Here is an 18125-nt window from a genome sequence, read left to right on the forward strand (position 1 = left end):
TAAAACCCTACCCTTCTGCCCCCATCGAATCCCTATTTTAATCACTCCTTCTTTCTTCAATTCATTTATGACTTCATTAGGGTTCCAATAGTCGCCAGATCTGAATTTCATTTAGCATTCCTTTGTTTGTTTGTTCATTTTTGTTTTGAATGATTTTGGTCTCTGATGATATATTTAAAGGCTTGTTTCTCAAAACATTCGCAGTGGCCGCCTAAGCTTAGGCGGCCACTGCGAATGTTTTGAGAAACAAGCCTTAAATATATCATCAGAGACGCTTTCGCCTTTCGCCGGGCTTGAGAGCCGATGCTGCTTTCCTTGGATGTCTGAGACACTGAAATCTCTTGTTGTTTCTTTTTGTTGAGGATTTTAAGTTTATTTGTATTTTTTGGGGATTATTTTTGGGTTTTGAAATTTTTCAAACGCTGAATTTTTATTTTTTTTTGGTTTTATGGGTAAAGTCAGTGATGATAAATCCAAAGGCTTGTTTCTCAAAACATTCGCAGTGGCCGCCTAAGAGCTTTCGCCTTCGCCGGGCTTGAGAGCTTGTGCTGCTTTTATCCTTCCTTGGATGTCTGAGGCTTTCCTCTTATTTTATTTTATTTTATTTTAAAGATTGTATATTTTCTGAGTTGTGATCGTTGGATCTTTTTAGGTTTTTGATATTTTGATTGAATTGTTTCCTTTTCACTTTGTGATCTTTGTTGATGATGATAAAATCTAAGGCTTGTTTCTCAAAACATTCGCAGTGGCCGCCTAAGAGCAAGGCTTGTTTCTCAAAACATTCGCAGTGGCCGCCTAAGAGCTTTCGCCTTCGCCGGGCTTGAGAGCTTGTGCTGCTTCTATCCTTCCTTGGATGTCTGAAACTTCAATTTTCTCATTTGTTTTATAAAGTATTGATTTTTAATCGCTGAATCTCTTTTGAAATTTGTTTTTTTTCTTTTGAATTGTTTCATTTTTTGCTATGTGATCTTTGGGTAATGATGATAAATTCTAAGGCTCGTTTCTCAAAACATTCGCAGTGGCCGCCTAAGAGCTTTCACCTTTGCCAGGCTTGAGAGCTTGTGCTGCTTCTATCCTTCCTTGGATGTCTGAATCATGAAAATTTTAAGTTTATTATCTTTGTTTGCTTTTGTTTCTAGATATATATTCCATTGGTTGCAGTTCCTTTTTAGGTTTTGAGGCACAATTAACAGTAAATGTGTGTTAATTGTATAATAGTTGAAATGGATTGTGTCTTTCCTATTTGCCAGAATGGGGTCTGCCGTCTGCATTATGCTTTGTACTGTAGTTGAATTAGACATTGTTGTCTGTGACCCAAGGTTTTTTCTTGATGAACACCTGGAAATTTCAATCTATTTGTGGTAGCTATTGTGGTTAAGTGTACAGAGAATGGCCAATTGTTTTCATGGAATTAGTGCATGTTAACCTTATCCGTTGCTAGGTTGTTTTGTAACGTAGGTGTTTGGAAAATATTGGAGATTGTGTGCAATTTTAGAACAAAAATGTGTATATTTGTCATGTGTCATATGGGATTTGTTTTGATGAATGTCATCCGCTTACATACGTCTCTATCCTGGTTTAGCAGTAGGTTTATGTGTTTTTGATTACTTATAGAAATCAGACAAACTGTAATTCCAGGTTTTGTATCTTCTTGCAGTCTATTCAGACATCATTGCAAGATTGATGGTGTAAGAATGGTATGATTTTGTTGCTATTGGTCTTTGACCTCTGAATTCCTTGATTTGTTTAGTTCTCATGAACTCTTGATGTACTAGGTCGAATAATTTGTCATGGAATTTGTATCCCAATGTTGTTGTAGCCTTGTTTATTAGGAGAGTGTTACGTTGATAGTCACTGCGGGCACGGCTATAATCTTCAAACCTTTGAGCTCTTTGGATTGTCAAGACAGTCTTTGAACCAGCGTTTCAAAGCTTGCCTAGGAGTCAAACAGTCATTCTTGGTGGCAATTTCTTTACACAATTCCCAGTACAATGGAAGCAACCAAATACAATAAGGAGCATCTATTACAATAATATGAGCATTTATTATTGTTAAATGATATCTTAAATGCATCTTAGTTTGCTTGTACTTTTTGGTTTGGATCATTGTATAGGCTAGTTGATTGGATTTCTCTATTCTAGTATCCAGTATTCTATCAATTACAAGTATGGGATATTTTTTAGTATTATTGACTCTGTTTTATTGTAATATTTTATTTATAATTTTCTTTTTCAACCTGTTGAGGAGTAACTAAGAATTTTTGCTTCTTTTGGGGCTCAATCTCATGACTTTTTAATTGGGAGTGTCACTTCCTCTTATTTGATGACCATTTCATTTATCATGTTTAATTACCACCTCTTTGTTATGTCATATTTAAATATGACAACAAAGTTAAGTAAATTCCAACCACTTAGTTAAATATCCACTCAATGTAGCTAGCTTGAGTTGCCACTATATTTAAGCTGCAACAGTATGTGGATACTTTTAGTATGTTTAGATATGACAACAAAATTCCACCAATAATAGCCCATGCAGCTTCTCTTGGGCTATTGGCAACACAATGTTTGGAATTTACTTGAAGATCTATCCACTCACAACAGCCTTCCTGTGAATGGATTAAAGCAAGGCTTGATAGAATTTTGGTCTGACTCTTGGAGATGTTTATAGTCAATCGAAAACTTGGTCCATGGTCACCTAATCCCTTTATTTCTTAGCCCAGTGATAATCCCCCTGTGAGGCATAACTCCATATTCAGGTTTGAAAACCTGAGGCTCAAGGAGGCATACTGGGTGGTTCTTGCTAGTTGGAATTCGACACATGGTCCAGGCTTGTTGGATATATTCGAGATGTGTGGTAACGGTGTATGGAAATGGGGCAAACACTCCAACATGGCTGCTCACATGTTAGCTTGGGACAAGGGAAGCCCTATTCATTGCTCTTAAAAGAAATTGTGGAATAAATTTTTTGGTACATTGTTTCATAACTACTTTCTCAACTTTCAAATTGTTACCATCCGTGATCCAAATTAACCACTCATGATTCTTCAAATTTTAAATTTAACCAACAAAGTCCTCCTGAAAGCGTTAAAATTTGAAGAATTACAGGTGGTCAATTTGAAAATTTAAGATTAAACATGGCAAAATCACTATAATTGAAGAACCCGAGATAGTATTAAATCGTTAAAAAATATGATAATAATGTCAAATCATGTATGGTTTGTTGTCAAATACTAGCCAAATCATATAATGATGTGTATGATAATAGGTAAAATTGCTACAAAATGTAAATATTTGATATAAAATTACCAATGTTTAAAGCTTTTGATATGAAGTTTGTGTTTGTTTCACCAATAATAATCTTTAAAAAAAAAAAAAAAAAAAAAAAACTAGAAAGTAAGACAGAACGACGCCGTTGGTATTGTTTACTACTGGTATAAAACCCTTGCTTAATTCTGGAAGCATGAGAGATTAAACCACAGTGACCGGGCATCGGAGAAGAGGAGGAAGAAGAAGAATTAGCAAGCAAAAATGAATGCTCCCGATCGTTACGAACGATTCGTCGTCCCTGAAGGCGTCAAGAAGTACTTTTCTCTCTCTCTCTGCAATTTGTTCATGTAATCTGTTATCCAGTACTTATGGATTCTCTCTCTGCTTTCTCTCGCTAGGGTTTCCTACGAGCGGGACACCAAGATTATAAATGCCGCTACCTTAACGATCGAGAGAGAAGACCACACCATCGGCAACATTCTACGCATGTAATTTCCTCCACTTTTTTTTTTTTTTTTCCTTAGATAGCTTCTATGAACCCTAGTTTGCTGATTCTGGTTGTGGTCGCAGGCAATTGCACAGGGATGAGAATATTCTCTTTGCTGGCTACAAGCTGCCTCACCCACTTCAGTACAAAATCACACTGAGGGCAAGTGATCCTCTCGTTCCATGTTTCTGTGTTCCTCGCTATTTTATGAACGTTGTTAGTGTATTTTGAGTAGTTTCAGTCTTTTCACTGCTGACCTTTTCCTCTCCTCTACCTGCAGATTCAAACAGCAAGCCAGTCTTCACCAATGCAGGCTTATAATCAGGCTATTAATGATCTTGACAAGGAGCTTGATCATCTGAAGAATGAGTTTGAGGTATGATCGTTTTCTAGACTTTCTTTTAGCACCATTTGCCTATTCTCTGATGCATAACATTTTGTTCCTGAATAATGTTCCTTTCGAAATTAACTGTTTTTTATGCCTGAGAATGAAACACAACATGTACATATTGATATGCTCATATGCATTCCAATAAGGAATTTCGAAAGTCATGCTAACTTGCTCATTGGAAATGGTGTCAACCAAACAATGGAGGTGTTATCTTAGATGAAAACTAGGTGCTTGCTCATTCCTGATATCACCTTGGAATGCATCAGTCAGTGTTGTTTTTATCTGAGAATGTTATTTTGTTCAACTTCTTTTGCATTTCTTCCATGATGGGTTGATGTAACTAAAAGATCTCTAAGAAAGGAAGTTTGATTGTGTGACAAGCAGGTATTCTGCATGCCATTCTCTTGGCTTTCTTTTCCTGGACTATTAAAATCTCATGTTATAAATGGATTGTACTAAGTTCTGATTAGCTATATCCTTTCAGGTTCTTGTTAATAACTGTTGACAAATGAAATATTCCTAAGTAAACTATTGATAAAATTGGTATAATCTATACTACTCTTGTGTCCTGAATGAGTAGTTACATACTTACATTAGATTCTCTAAATAGTTAAGTTTCTTTTTAATTTTGCCATGACTGAGCAAAATCTTTGTTTTAGGGGGCCATTCATAATTAGTGCATGTCATTTCGCAATCTCTCCTGCATGGGTTCGTTGTTTACCTTCTGATAAGCATTGAGCTGTTGTGATAATACGACTGCATTTCTCTATTCCCTTTATACAAAATTTGTCTGAAATGTGAATACCTTTATGCTGTATTTCATTCATCTATGTCCACTTTATGATCATCCATCTTTTCAAATTTCTGTAGACTGAACTGGCGAAGCACACACGGGAGTTTTGATCCACTTGAGCCACTGGGATTGTATATACAGTGTTGGAGCACTCTTAGATCAATCAAACCAAATGTGCGCCTCAGTCATGAAGGTGTCCCACCTTATGTTCTGCAAACTTGTATCGTGTTTGAACTAGCTAGTAGCTACTTTGAAGCTTAAATTTGTACTTTTTGCACTAAGACCTTTGGAAAGCATCAAGTACAATGGCTTAACTATCAATTTGATCCATTTTGTTTTCTGCCATTGGTGGATTTTCTTGTCTTTTCTTTTGGGATCAAAGTTTATGCAAGTCTAATTGCTTTTGCTCAATTTCGTAGTGTTGGTAAGTCAACTTCTATGGATTATGTTAAAGAGCTCTCATGGGGAGACACTGAATGTTGTATACAAAGCTCTCGTAGGGAGATATTGAATGTTGTATGCAAAAACAAAGCTCTTGTGGGGAGATATTGAATGTTGTATTTAAAAAAAATAAAGCTTTCGAGCTCATGCAGGGAAATACTAAATGTTATATGCAAAAACAAAGCCCTCGATCTCTTGTGAATGTTGTATGCAAAATACTTATACCTCATACTGAATCTGAATGTTATATGCAAAAATACTTATACCTCATTCAAATTAATTATGTTAGGTGTGTTTAAGTTTATTAAATATAAATAATTAGTATAAAAGTAGGATGATAAAAGTAGAAGTGTATAACATTAAATTTGAAGAAAATGGTTTGACGACGACGTGTAGGCAGTAGGCATGCAAAGGCGCGAAAAAGTCTGTTATAAATATGAGGAAAAGCCCATTTATGTCTAGTCTCCCTCTGTCTTTCTCTTCTTCTCTCCCTCTATATCATACGTAGACGATATTTGAGGAAGTCGGAGATTCGATCGGCCTTGGGAGTTCTCCGATCTCCCTCTCTCCTCAGGCCGCCCAGAACCATGGCACCTTCAGTTATCGGTCCCTGTTGAAAAAGAAAGGAATCTAAAAAAGGAAACTCGAAATTTTTGAAGTAAAAACAACACCCTATCCAAAACTATATCCACAATCGCACTGTGTATATTCTCCATTTTCAATAACCTTCTGAAATATGGGTGTGATTTCGCATACGGTGATGCCGGCCTGCGATCAGCTCTGTTTTTTTTGCCCGGCAATGCGGCCAAGGTCACGGCAGCCTGTGAAACGATACAAGAAGATGCTTGCCAATATCTTCCCCCGATCTCCGGTTAGTCTTCTCTTCCTTAATATGCAATGCATGCCCGATTCTCAGTTTCATCTTTCATTGCATTTCGTTTTCGACATCTGATTGCTTGCTTATTCAAGCCTGAAAAGCTATTGAGGGGTAAATGAGCCAATGTTTAGATGGAGCATTGGGCTTTAATGTATGAAAAGTTCAGGAAATTTCTATCTTCTGTTTTAGGTTCAACATTCATAAACAAATTCCTATTAGCCTCCTCGGCTTGCTATAATCTTCTAGTGTTTTGCTCAGTTTGTTATCTGCATTCGGTTCCTCTGTGATGTAATCCCTCTAGAGAGTAGAGATGGGTGTTCATTCATCCATGTTACTTGGTTACCCTTGTCCCCTTGTTATTACTTATTATAGGTTTATGTCCTTGTTCATTTATCCTTGTTACTTGTTATCCCTGTGCCCATGTCCTTAGTTATAAATCTAAATCTCTGTTTCTTTGCATAAAAAAAGTGTGTTCTGTGTATTTACTTTTTTTGGTTCATTAAAAATATGGTTTCATAATTTGAGTAATATGATTGCCTGTTCAATTACTGATTAATCAAACCCTTACTTTTTACAGGATGCGGAACCCAATGAACGAATGGTTAGCAAATTATGTGAATATGCTTCAAAAAATCCACTTCGTATACCGAGGGTTAGGCTAATTTCTCAACTTGAATTTAGATTATATAACCTGATCTTGTTTGTGGTAGAGTTATTGGCTTTTCAACATCTTTTTTCTTCTTCCATTCAATATGTTTGATGCTTCATCTAGCAAAAGATGAGTCATGAATTTTCATCTAGCAAACTATGCACAAAGATGACTAGTGGCGTCTATTTTCACCAGACCATAAACCTTTAATTAAATATACTTGATCTTTTATCAGATCACGACTTCTCTTGAGCAACGGTGCTACCGGGAATTAAGAAACGAGAATCTTTCATCTGTAAAAATTGTCATGTATGTCTACCAGAGGTTACTAACATCTTGCAACCAGCAAATGTGAGTTCAACTTTCTAATTATTACAAATTGTTGATAATTATAGAAATGTCTGCTTTGGATTTCTGATGACTTTGTACTACAAACTTTAAATTCTTGGTCTTTCAATCAAGTAGGCATTCTAGAGTTCTCCCTTCATGGATGACTGATTGTGTTAGACACCTATCCATAAACTTGGCCAAGTTGAGTACTGAATTGAGAAATAGCTTGCAAGGGCAGGTATTCTTATGAAAGGAAGAAATTAAAACAGCCTGGGAGGTCTAGAGAAATCTATGAAGTATCCATATTAGTGAAGGCACTGCACTTTAAACCCCATGCAATAGCTCTTTTAACATCATGGGATGGTAAAAGACTCCAACAGTGTGTTAAATTTGCAGCACTTCTTTTTTTTACACTTTCTATTGGTGAGAGAAATTGGCAATCATGTTCTGCCTAGTTCTCCTTCCACCAAGGAAGGGAAGCATGCCCAATGAAAAATGAACCTTACCTCTAACTTCTCCTCTTTATGATGCATGCCAAATGCATATAAGTTTCTTGAATTTTTTTCTTTTTCTGCATGTCTCTTTTCTATCAGAAATTCTGATTTATGGCCTTTGTCATAAGAGGAAATTTTGGGGTCTTCAATGAGCTGCACCTTTGAACTGATTTCTTCATACAAACAGTGCTGATGACAAATAAGTACTGTATGACAGGCCATTATTTGCAGGAAGCTTTCTTGATATTGTAAACGTGTTGTTGGATCAGATAAAGTATGATGAAGTTCGCATTGCTGCATGCCTAGCCCTCTTTCACTTCATTACTAACCAGGTTATAGCCCTTATTTTTCTGTCTTTGTTACACTGTTAATTGACTTAGAGATGAAGAACTATTAAGTTATCTGGGAGATGGAGCTTATACACTGTTTCTGATGTACAGAGTGATGCAACGTATATGTTTAATTTAGAAAGCTTAATACCAAAACTCTGCCTAATTGCTCAAGAGATGGGAACTGAGGAAAGGATACTGAAAATACGCTGTTCTGGACTTCAAGTGCTCTCTTCTATGGTAAACTGGTTCTTCAGCATTCTTCTGTATCATTTACCTTTAACACCTGTTGGTTTAAATAATTGATAATTTTTTTACATTTTTGTTGCAAACCTATGGCCATGGTTTCATTTCCATCCAGTTGTTTCTGCAACTTTTCCCTAGATAATTTTAAAACCAATTACCTATAAAATGTAGACAAATTGCTAGTGCGTAATATTAAGTTTCTCCTCTTTCTTAAGATATGTCATGCAAATCCTCAACTTTTTGTCATTGTTTTAGCAATTCTAGTTGTTGATGAGCAGGTTTGGTTCATGGGTGAATTTGGTCACATGCCAGCAGAATTTGACAATGTAAGTCAAACATAGAACCTTTCCTCCATTACTATAATTCAAAATTGAGCATCACACCAGAATTGTTATTCTATATATCTATACACACCTAGTGTATCCTAGAGTTTCTATATTTCAACAATTTATTTCATTCTTCCATCATACACAATTGTTGTTCTGTATGAGGTGCAATTCTTGGTTGATTTTGTCCTCATACAGTAATTCCAACACATTCCATTTTTTTCAGAGAAAAATCATACTAAATTGGTGTGAAGTGAAATGCTCACTGTTAATGTTTCTTTCTCCTTTTAAGTCCTGTGAGCATTTTCCACCCTGTGCCTAATATGCTTGGTTATTATGCTGCTTGGATTCTCCTGTCTTCAAATTTACATTACCAGGTTGTTGCTGTTGTCTTGGAAAACTATGAAGGCCCTGAGGATAAACCTGACTGCCTTAATAATGATAACCAAGATACAGAAAATGACCAGGATAGACAAGAATGTGCAGGTGTAAACCAGGCTAATGCATCATCTGAAGCACTCAGCAGAGCTACCTCTTGGAAGAATATTGTGACTGACAGAGGCCTTAGTGTGACCCTGTAATTCCCTCTTGCCATGGTATTTTGAGCATGAAGTTAAATTTTTCTTGAACTATTAACCACCTCATCTCCAATAACCTTTTATGAACAGAGAAGAATCTACAAACCCGAAATTTTGGTCTAAAGTGTGCTTACATAACATGGCAAAGTTGGCGAAAGAAGCAACAACAGTACGCCGTATTTTAGAGTCTTTATTCCGTTATTTTGATAATGAAGATCTTTGGTCACCTCTACATGGAGTTGCCATTTCTGTTTTGTTGGACATGCAATGGATTGTGGAGAACTCTGGTGCTTTATCTTTCTTTTGTCTGGATCTTCTGAATTCATATTTCAGTATAAGGTGCTGTTTGTCATTGTTTTATTTCTCAATTTCACCTTAGATTTATTTTGTTGGTTTCCTTGAAATTCAGGGCACAATGCACATTTTTTGTTGTGTACATTAATCAAGCATCTTGATCACAAGAACGTCCTCAAAAACCCTGATAAGCAAGTAGATATTGTTGAAGTTGCAACCTCCCTTGCACTGAAGTCAAAGGTGGAGTCATCAGTTACAATTGTTGGTGCATTTGGTGATATGATGAGACACCTTCGGAAAAGCCAACACAATTCCCTTGATCAATCTGATCTAGGGGAAGATATAATTGAGCAGAACAAAAAATTACATGCTGCAGTTGATGAATGCCTTGTCCAGATGTCTCGTAAGGTGAGCTTTCCTCCTTTTTTAATTTTTCAAGAGCATATCATAGATGTTATTGTTGTCACTGAGCTTCTTTTTATTTATTTGAATGTGTGATGTACTTATTTGAGTTTGAATGAGATCATCAGTTTTCATTATTTTAGATTCTTGCTCTTTTTTTGAAAACTATTTTAGATTCTTGCTGGTCAACTTAGATAGGACAACACCCCCACCCCCACCCCCACCCCCAACACACACAAACACGCCTATAAATTAATTAAGGAAGTAATAAATGAAAAGTAAAAAGACAAAAATGAAAGAGAGATTATAGTCTTTTCCTCTATTTAAGAAGGTATAAACTAGGAAATGTAAACTGTTATACTCTGTAAAACAGATTGGAGATCCTGGCCCAATTCTTGATATGATGGCAGTGATGTTGGAGAGCATCTCAAATGCAACAGTTACAGCTAGGGATACGATCGCTACTGTGCATCGTACTGCTCAAATAGTATCATCATTACCAAATTTATCATTTCAAAACAAGGCAAGATTGGCTTTATTTCTTTAGTCTGTTCTGTAGCAATTTTATGTTGATATATCTCTCTAATGTACATTATTTCTTCAGGCTTTCCCCGAGGCTTTGTTTCATCAAATACTTTTAGCCATGGTCTCACCAGACCATGAAACAAGAATTGAGGCACATCGTTTATTTTCTGTTGTACTTGTTCCATCATCCTTTTGCCCTTGTCCTTCCACCAGTGCAAAGAAAGGTGGTATTCAGAGAACATTGTCCAGAACTGTTTCAGTGTTTTCTGTTTCTGCTGCTTTATTTGACAAGTTGAGTAAGAAGAAGCATCCCTCACAAGAAATTATGGATGGAAAGGAGAACATTTTGAATGATGAGAATGAACAAATGAATAACCAATCGATGTTAACCCGATTGAAATCAAGCTATAGCCGAGCTTACAGTAGTAAAAGGCTTCAATTGTCAGAAATTGATGAAGGAAAAGGAATGGGCAATGTGGAAAGGGAACCGGTATGTTTTACATTCTGGCATGCTAAGTTTCCTTTAAATGACGAATTCATTAAAAAAAAAAAAAGATTCTTTCTCCATAATTTGTGATGATTCTATCTAGCTCAATGCAGGACTGCAATTCTCTGAAGTTGAAAACACAACATATTAGCCTATTGCTTTCTTCCATATGGGCGCAGGCCATCTCTCCTACGAATACACCCAAGAATTATGAAGCAATTGCTCATACTTACAGTTTGGTGATTTTGTTTTCACGAATGAAGGTGTGATCCACTTTTGATTAAAGAAAAATAAGAATAAAAATAAAAGTACATATTGGTATTCATAACAAATGATAATACAATATCCCTCATGCTGATCCCACATACAAGATGCTTCTTTTACATTAATTGGTCATTATTTGACAGCTTGCTCTTAAATAATTTGATCAGAAAAGCTGCCATGATTCTCTTATTCGAAGTTTCCAGCTTGCATTTTCATTGCGGAACATTTCTCTTCAAGGAGGTATGTGTAGGGAAGCTTTCATCTTTATTTACTGATATATTTGATCATTATATGCTTTCATCTTTATTTATTGGAGATTCTTCTTTTTCCTTATTACTTAACAAGTAGTTCTGTGATGATAAATTTGCCTGCTTTCTTGAAACCATTGTTTTCATGTTTGAAGGGAAGCTTCCACCATCACGCCTCCGATCACTCTTCACATTGTCAACATCTATGATTGTTTTCTCATCAAAAGTCTACAACTTAACCCGTCTACTTGCTTCTGCCAAGGCTGCATTAATAGATAAAACAGTACGAGAAAACATCATTTTTTCTATGTTCACGCAATTTAGGCATCATATAATTCATATATTCATCTTTAGCTGCTTGTTGAATGAATGTTTCTGTGTTTAAGTATTGATTTTGTTAATTTTATATCAATGATCTCCAACAGGTTGACCCATTCCTTAAGTTGGGGGATGAGTGCAAACTGCAGGATGTAACCAGTACATTGGACCCTATGATGAAAGTTTATGGATCAAAAGAGGATGACGAAGATGCCCTGAGATCACTTTCAGCCTTACAGAAGTCTGAGAAAAAATCTACAGAATCTTTTGCTTCAATGATTGTGGACAGCTTGAAGCGGTCATTAGATGTATATTTCTTGTGCCCTTTGCCTTAGGATATTGTTTTCTCCTGTTGATGATAATGGTTGTCATCTTGTATCATTTGCAGAAAGATATAAATGCTATTCAGGAGCAGTTGCTTAAAACATTTATTCCAGATGATGTCTGTCCATTGAGAGCTAAGGTACTCACTCAAGTACCTGACTGATTCTATCAATTTGAATCATAAGAGTACAAAACATCAGACGGGGTGATAGGAAAAAATCACTTATAGTTCTTTTTCATTTGGAACTTTTCCAGATTCATTCATGTGTTTTGGGTGTGCAGGATGTAGATCCAATTCTCACAAGCAATGACAGCTTTTCAATTAATGGAGTTGAGAGTCAGACAGATCCCAACCCTCAGATTATTTTGGAAGAACCAAGCCTCATGGATGTCAACCAATTTTTGGATTTGGTATGTCTAATTTCCTTTTTCTCAACCAACCAGGAGTTATTAATTAGGATGTGCACTTTTGGAGCTTCTGTGCATACGATGTGTTTGGATGGGTAGAAATGGAATTGTTTCTCTTGTTTTGACGAGAAAGAGAATGATTTTCATTTATTTAAGAACAAAGAAATGGGGATGAAAGATTTTTTGTGATAGTAAACTGCAAATTGCGAACTTCCCCCCTTTTGAACTTCTAAGTGGAATTCCATGGAAGGGATTCCCTGAATCATAACTTAAAGGCCGCCTTTTCATACAAAATGCTAGACATTCCACCATACATTTTTATTCTATTCTGTATTACTTACCTCTAGAGTGAGGACTCCAGTAGAATAACAGAATAATGTGAGATGCAATTTGAATCATGCTTGCCAGACTGAAATTAAACCTCAAATTTTCTTTTACTATCTTTACTTAGCATAGAGATATCTGTTCTAAAATCCCAAGCTGCTGCTTTTCTAAAGTTGTATAGGTGAAACATTTGCAGGTCTTAGATACAACAGTTGATGCAGAAACAGTATCGGAAAGTCCTGAAACAGCATTCATGGATTATGATAGTCAGTGTGAGGCTCTTCAAATGGGAAAGCAGAACAAGATGGACATTATGAGTGCCGAAGAGGTTCAAGAAAATCTTTTCGAAGACTATTTTCAGGAAAACACCAACCCATTTACCTTTGATGATCAGAATTTCCCTACAGTAAGTATAATAGCACAACAAAATGTTTTGGTCAAGCTATATGGTATGAATGCTATCCCTTGAAATGTCATAAGAAAAGTTTCAAATTTTGTCTGTGGGCAGAAAGCTAATTAACTGATTAATCATTTCGCAATTGCAATCTGCATAGTGTGGATATCTGAAACCATTTCTACTGCAGGCTGGGAATGCAAATGACAATCCACACCCTTTCAGTGTATTTGATCTACCATCAATGAACACTGCTCCAATGTCATGTGCAGCTGAATTTCATTGTCATCCCGGCTTCTTCGTACCACCGGCTTCAAGTCCATATGACAATTTTCTGAAGGCTGTGACAAGTTAATGTTTGAGTTATCTCTAGATCACACTTGTGAATCTTTCTTTGTCTTCCATTAGAAGAGAGCTGTGGTGCATGGAATTCAAGAAAGCAATCTAAAAAAAAAAAAAAAAAACCTCTCTGTAGGAACTGGGCTTTAGAGTGATCACTTTGTTGTAGTCATTTTTTTCTCTTCAAAGTGATGTGAAGCTTCTGTAGTCTGAGGTTTCTGAAGAAACCTCAGTGCATGACAAAATGATTAGAAATGAGAAAGATTAGAATGGTGCCGAACCGTCAGGTTTTATAATGCCATATAACATAATATCAGTTCAAAAGTAGAAAATTATACAATTTTTTCTCTTTTTCGTTTTATTTTAAAATAGAGAGTTATAATATCTTTTTTTCTTTTTTTAATGTAGTTACTCATCACATATAAGTACCTAATAGCTCACACCTATGAGTATTGAGTAGAACTATTTTCTCTTTCAAATTTTGGACAATGGTTGACTGATCGAACACTCCTTCAAAAACTGTTAATAAGAATCTAACCCCCTTTATTATTAAAGTTAAATAAAGGTGAACTTTGGTGAACTATATAATTCATATTGGTGAACTTTGGCATGCTGGAATGATTTAAAAACTTGTCAAAATAGGCAGATGAGATCAGAAATGGTGGAAAAGTAAAAGTGCATCAATGAAGATTTAGAATCTAAGTCAACAATGTACAAATAGACGACAAATGAAGACATTACATGGAAGTTGTACCTATTTGGACAGGAAATAAGAGCATGCATGTGGAAACACCACAGAAAGATCTCTCTTATGTTTGCATGTGAATCGTCTGTCAGACTGTCATACGACGAGATAGAGCATGTATGCCCTAGATGCACCTTGGATTTGAGGTGGCACAAGTTTATTGGATTATCAGTTGGTATCCAATCACTTCTTGGCATGTATGTGGAGTGTATATATACTTATATAGAGAGAGGACCAAATATGCATTTCTGCTACTCAGTCATCATGTATGTTTTTTTTTTTTAGATGAGATAATACAATTGCATAAACTAGATTCAATGAATTAAAGGATTTTGACTGCATAACTATGGGCAATACTTAGTTTATATTCTGTAAAACTAACCGTGGTTATCCGTGGATGAGAACGATTGTGGACGCTTAATGAAATTGGTGACTACTTTTTTTCTTTTTTTTTTTTAAAAAAAAAAAAAGTTTACAATTTTAAAAATAAAATTTACACCCAAAATTCATGTACACATTAGGATGACACATATTAGTCTACACTAGTGTCACATCAGCCATAAGCAGGTAAAATTAAGATCTAATTTCACTATTTTACACATTTATGTATTCATATACATATAAAACTACATAAGTGTGATATATGCATTAAAAGAACACATAATTGTTCTTAATCTGCAACCACCCTAGCTTTGTAGACTTCAACTATACACTGCTGCAGGCTTCTGTTTACAAATCAAACAAGAAGACCTCATCATAAAAACACAGTAAAATAAACATATGACTTTGATGAATCAATCTTATAACATATATTCTACAAAGATTGCTTGAGCAAGGACATCCAAGCACAATAAGCACAAACTATCTGCTGAGATATATACACATATACAGCAAATGACAGGCTCATCAGTGCCAAGTCCTTCCAGTCACCCTTCTTCTTTGGACCCAAACTATCCTTCAACCATTTTCCCAGCTTTTCCACCCCACCAACAATCTCTACTACTGCCAATGTTTTGCCCTTCTTTTCCTTGTGCGTTCTGGGTTTCAAAGGCTCCGGCGGGTCGCCGGTCCGGCAAGAAACGGCGGAGATGAATGATCTTTTGGTGTAGAGTTGCAGATGTGAAACCCTGGTGCTGTGCAGAGAGTGAGAGATTGAGATTGCAGCCATGGAGGGAGGGTTTATGGGAATTGATTATTAGGGATTTGATGTTGTATAGAAAGAAAGATGATTACTTGGGGAATTGAAGGGGTGAGAGAGTGAAATGGTTAATTGCTTCAAGGAAAATATCTTGGTGTTGTTGCCAATGGGAAAGCAATTTGTGCCTTGTGTTCTCAAAGCTCCTATGTGTGGATAAGGTTCTATGAATGGACTTTTTGTCATTCAGCCACATGTTTCTACAAAATTTTTCGTAAATACACACAAGTTACAACACAAATGCACAAAAGATAGATTGTGCCTGGATAAATTGCGGCACACAATCTAGTATGTGTTCATTCATAACACAAAATCTACTCCAAGCATGACGGTAGAGACCCAAGAGTGATTGTGTGTACTCATGATTGTTTGCATGTTCTCACCTTAAGAAGTGTTCTTATATGATCGTGAACAAGCTCGTTCGTATTCGTGAACATTATTAAACGAACAATTAACAAGTTTGTTTGTTATATTATTAAACGAACACTAAATGAGCTTATTCATTAACATTAATTATTAAACGAACACAAATGTGATTGTTCACGAACTCTTAGCAAACGAGCCTGCAAATGTTCAAACTCTAATCATTTATTAACCGAGTTCTAAAATTTATTCATCTATATGTTCGAGAAAATCCGCAACTACTATTCGATAGTGTTAGTTTAGTAAATCTCACTTCTATGCAAATCACACACTGTGTTAGAAAGATTTCGTGCGACAAGCTCGATCAAAAGAATGTTGATAAAAATCAAATTCATAATCTTCAAGTACAAAAATCATGTTCCACTCACATGATCATCCCTTTCAAGACTTTTGAAATATAGTATTATTATTGTTGTTGTTGTTATTGTTATAGGGTTAGATTGTTGTTGTTATTATTATTAGTAGTGATGAAGGAAACCCACAATCACTATTTCAAATGTGTACACTAGGTAAATTTTGTTCATAAGTAATAATTTACAAATCACACACAATATTAAAAAGATCATGTGCGACATGTTTGACTAAAAGAATGTTGACAATAATCAAATTCATAATTTAAAGTGTAAGAATCATATTTAACCAACTTAATCATTCTTTTGAGGCATTTGAAATATATTATTACTTTTATTATTGGTGATAAATTATTAAATGATAACATTTGACAAATAGTGATCGGTGGAGTAATATTTTACTGAGTATTATTATTTTTGCAGAAGTTGTAACTGGGCACTACGCATCTACCAGAATTATTGTTTAAAAAATTGTTTTTTAATGGGTAGGCAGTGAGGGTGGGCCACTGGCTGTGCAGAAAAGTCAGACATCCCCAAACAAGAGTCAGAAAAAGCAATAATGAAGAGTCAAAATCTAACTCCAACAAGAGTCAAATAGTAATTGGACCCTCCAACAAATCCTTTTTTTTTTTTTAAATAAAGTCTATAGAGTTTGTGTAGAGCAAATTATTTGATAATATTGTGTACAATTAATATTTGTTGTTGTATTAAGTATTATCAATATGGATGTCATAATACCTAATGCAAATATATATAATACACATAAACGTCTATAGAAAGATCTATAAAATAAAATACTAGTGCCATAAACATGTTTTGAATTAGATCAAGTTATATTTTTTATCCTAATAAAGTATATGTTTTTAACTTATTAAGTGTACGAAATATTAGAGCATCATCTTTAAAATTTTTGAGAGAATGTCAACAGAAAGAGATTAACAAAATTAAAATTTGAGTGTAGTCGTCAATTTAGGACTACCTGACGACTGACGTACTTACGCCGCCAACTTTTATTCCTTTAAACAAATTTCAATGGGAATGTTTCTACACAAAATACTGTAAAAATCAAATTTTTATACTTAAAAAATGATAGGTGTATGAAAATTTTGAACTTTTTTAAAATTGGTTGTCAAACTATAAAGACAAATATTCAAAACAAAAAAAAAACAAAAAAAAAAAACAATTGGATGTACCTAGGCAGCTAGGCCTAATGATCCAGTACAGTACACCAAGCTATTGTCTAACTGATTAACCAATGTAAAAAACAGTTGGATGTTGTTAACGAACAAGACAAACTGCACTGCGGAACATGTGGAGAAGTCAGAGTGAATAGAGTAAAAAAAAACATTGGTACGTGATGGTCTAAACTAGACAACATCACTCCTTTTTATATTACTCTTAAGGGTGCAATGGCGCATGTTGTGGGAAAACAAGTAGACAACGTGCTTTGCTACCCCCAGCTACACGTGTATCCATCAAAAGTGCTTCTTTTTTTTTCCTTTTTTTTTTTTGCCAAACCGCCGTTTACATGACACGTGTCTGCATGTTATGACACAAGCCTCAAGAACACACCAACCACCTTAGTGGTCCTCCCACCTCCAGCTTTTCACTAAATGGACCCACCCGACTGTCTGCCACGATTGGCCAGATCTAGCATGGGATAGGTGAACGACAATGAACATCCTAATCACTTGGGCAAGGGGTTGTAGATGCTACCTCACTCCAAATTCATCCACGATCGATCAGTGTAGGTAGTGGGGAGTGGGGGTGGTAGTAGTGTAGTGGTGGTAGTGGGGGGGGTGGGGTGGTGTTAGTGGTGGTGGGGGTGATGGGGTGGTGGCCGCGGCGAGGGGTGATTGGCTTCTCCACTGCTGCAAA

At 35.7% G+C, this 18125-nt stretch overlaps 3 protein-coding genes and 3 non-coding genes across 6 annotated transcripts; 5 read left to right on the plus strand and 1 right to left on the minus strand.

The window, feature by feature from the left end:
• Nucleotides 1–456: 456 nt before the first annotated feature.
• LOC116018015 lies at nt 457–580 on the plus strand. Its single transcript, XR_004098051.1, has one exon. It is a non-coding gene; the product is annotated as a small nucleolar RNA SNORD14 (small nucleolar RNA).
• A 167-nt stretch (nt 581–747) lies between these two features.
• Nucleotides 748–865, plus strand: LOC116018020. The gene has a single exon (XR_004098055.1). It is a non-coding gene; the product is annotated as a small nucleolar RNA SNORD14 (small nucleolar RNA).
• A 107-nt stretch (nt 866–972) lies between these two features.
• LOC116018017 lies at nt 973–1096 on the plus strand. The gene has a single exon (XR_004098052.1). It is a non-coding gene; the product is annotated as a small nucleolar RNA SNORD14 (small nucleolar RNA).
• A 2365-nt stretch (nt 1097–3461) lies between these two features.
• On the plus strand, nt 3462–5348 carry LOC116015558 (DNA-directed RNA polymerases II, IV and V subunit 11). Its single transcript, XM_031255665.1, has 5 exons — nt 3462–3580; nt 3665–3754; nt 3837–3915; nt 4034–4129; nt 5015–5348. The coding sequence occupies exons 1-5, from the start codon at nt 3528–3530 to the stop codon at nt 5045–5047; spliced, it is 351 nt and encodes a 116-aa protein (XP_031111525.1). The 5' UTR covers nt 3462–3527; the 3' UTR covers nt 5048–5348.
• Nucleotides 5349–5858: 510 nt separating this feature from the next.
• Nucleotides 5859–13876, plus strand: LOC116017371. The gene is made up of 19 exons (XM_031257949.1): nt 5859–6249; nt 6833–6907; nt 7140–7255; nt 7946–8060; nt 8169–8297; nt 8582–8629; nt 9007–9206; nt 9298–9494; nt 9617–9909; nt 10277–10426; nt 10508–10918; nt 11029–11178; nt 11347–11419; nt 11583–11710; nt 11853–12053; nt 12134–12208; nt 12352–12480; nt 12998–13207; nt 13386–13876. The coding sequence occupies exons 1-19, from the start codon at nt 6115–6117 to the stop codon at nt 13548–13550; spliced, it is 3000 nt and encodes a 999-aa protein (XP_031113809.1). The 5' UTR covers nt 5859–6114; the 3' UTR covers nt 13551–13876.
• Nucleotides 13877–14832: 956 nt separating this feature from the next.
• On the minus strand, nt 14833–15603 carry LOC116017001. Its single transcript, XM_031257493.1, has one exon. The coding sequence runs from the start codon at nt 15445–15447 to the stop codon at nt 15094–15096; it is 354 nt and encodes a 117-aa protein (XP_031113353.1). The 5' UTR covers nt 15448–15603; the 3' UTR covers nt 14833–15093.
• Nucleotides 15604–18125: the final 2522 nt, after the last annotated feature.

Source organism: Ipomoea triloba, chromosome 4, assembly GCF_003576645.1.
Source record: "Ipomoea triloba cultivar NCNSP0323 chromosome 4, ASM357664v1".
Taxonomy (NCBI): Eukaryota; Viridiplantae; Streptophyta; class Magnoliopsida; order Solanales; family Convolvulaceae; genus Ipomoea; species Ipomoea triloba.

Excerpts from the sequence above, each read along its gene's own strand:
- LOC116017001 (XM_031257493.1), bottom strand. The coding sequence starts at position 15,447 with ATGGCTGCAATCTCAATCTCTCACTCTCTGCACAGCACCAGGGTTTCA.
- LOC116015558 (XM_031255665.1), top strand. The coding sequence starts at position 3,528 with ATGAATGCTCCCGATCGTTACGAACGATTCGTCGTCCCTGAAGGCGTC. Across the intron at positions 3,755-3,836 it reads ATCGGCAACATTCTACGCAT|GCAATTGCACAGGGATGAGA; the intron begins GTAATTTCCTCC and ends TTGTGGTCGCAG. Across the intron at positions 3,916-4,033 it reads AGTACAAAATCACACTGAGG|ATTCAAACAGCAAGCCAGTC; the intron begins GCAAGTGATCCT and ends CTCTACCTGCAG.
- LOC116017371 (XM_031257949.1), top strand. The coding sequence starts at position 6,115 with ATGGGTGTGATTTCGCATACGGTGATGCCGGCCTGCGATCAGCTCTGT. Across the intron at positions 6,250-6,832 it reads ATATCTTCCCCCGATCTCCG|GATGCGGAACCCAATGAACG; the intron begins GTTAGTCTTCTC and ends TACTTTTTACAG. Across the intron at positions 10,919-11,028 it reads GCAATGTGGAAAGGGAACCG|GACTGCAATTCTCTGAAGTT; the intron begins GTATGTTTTACA and ends AGCTCAATGCAG.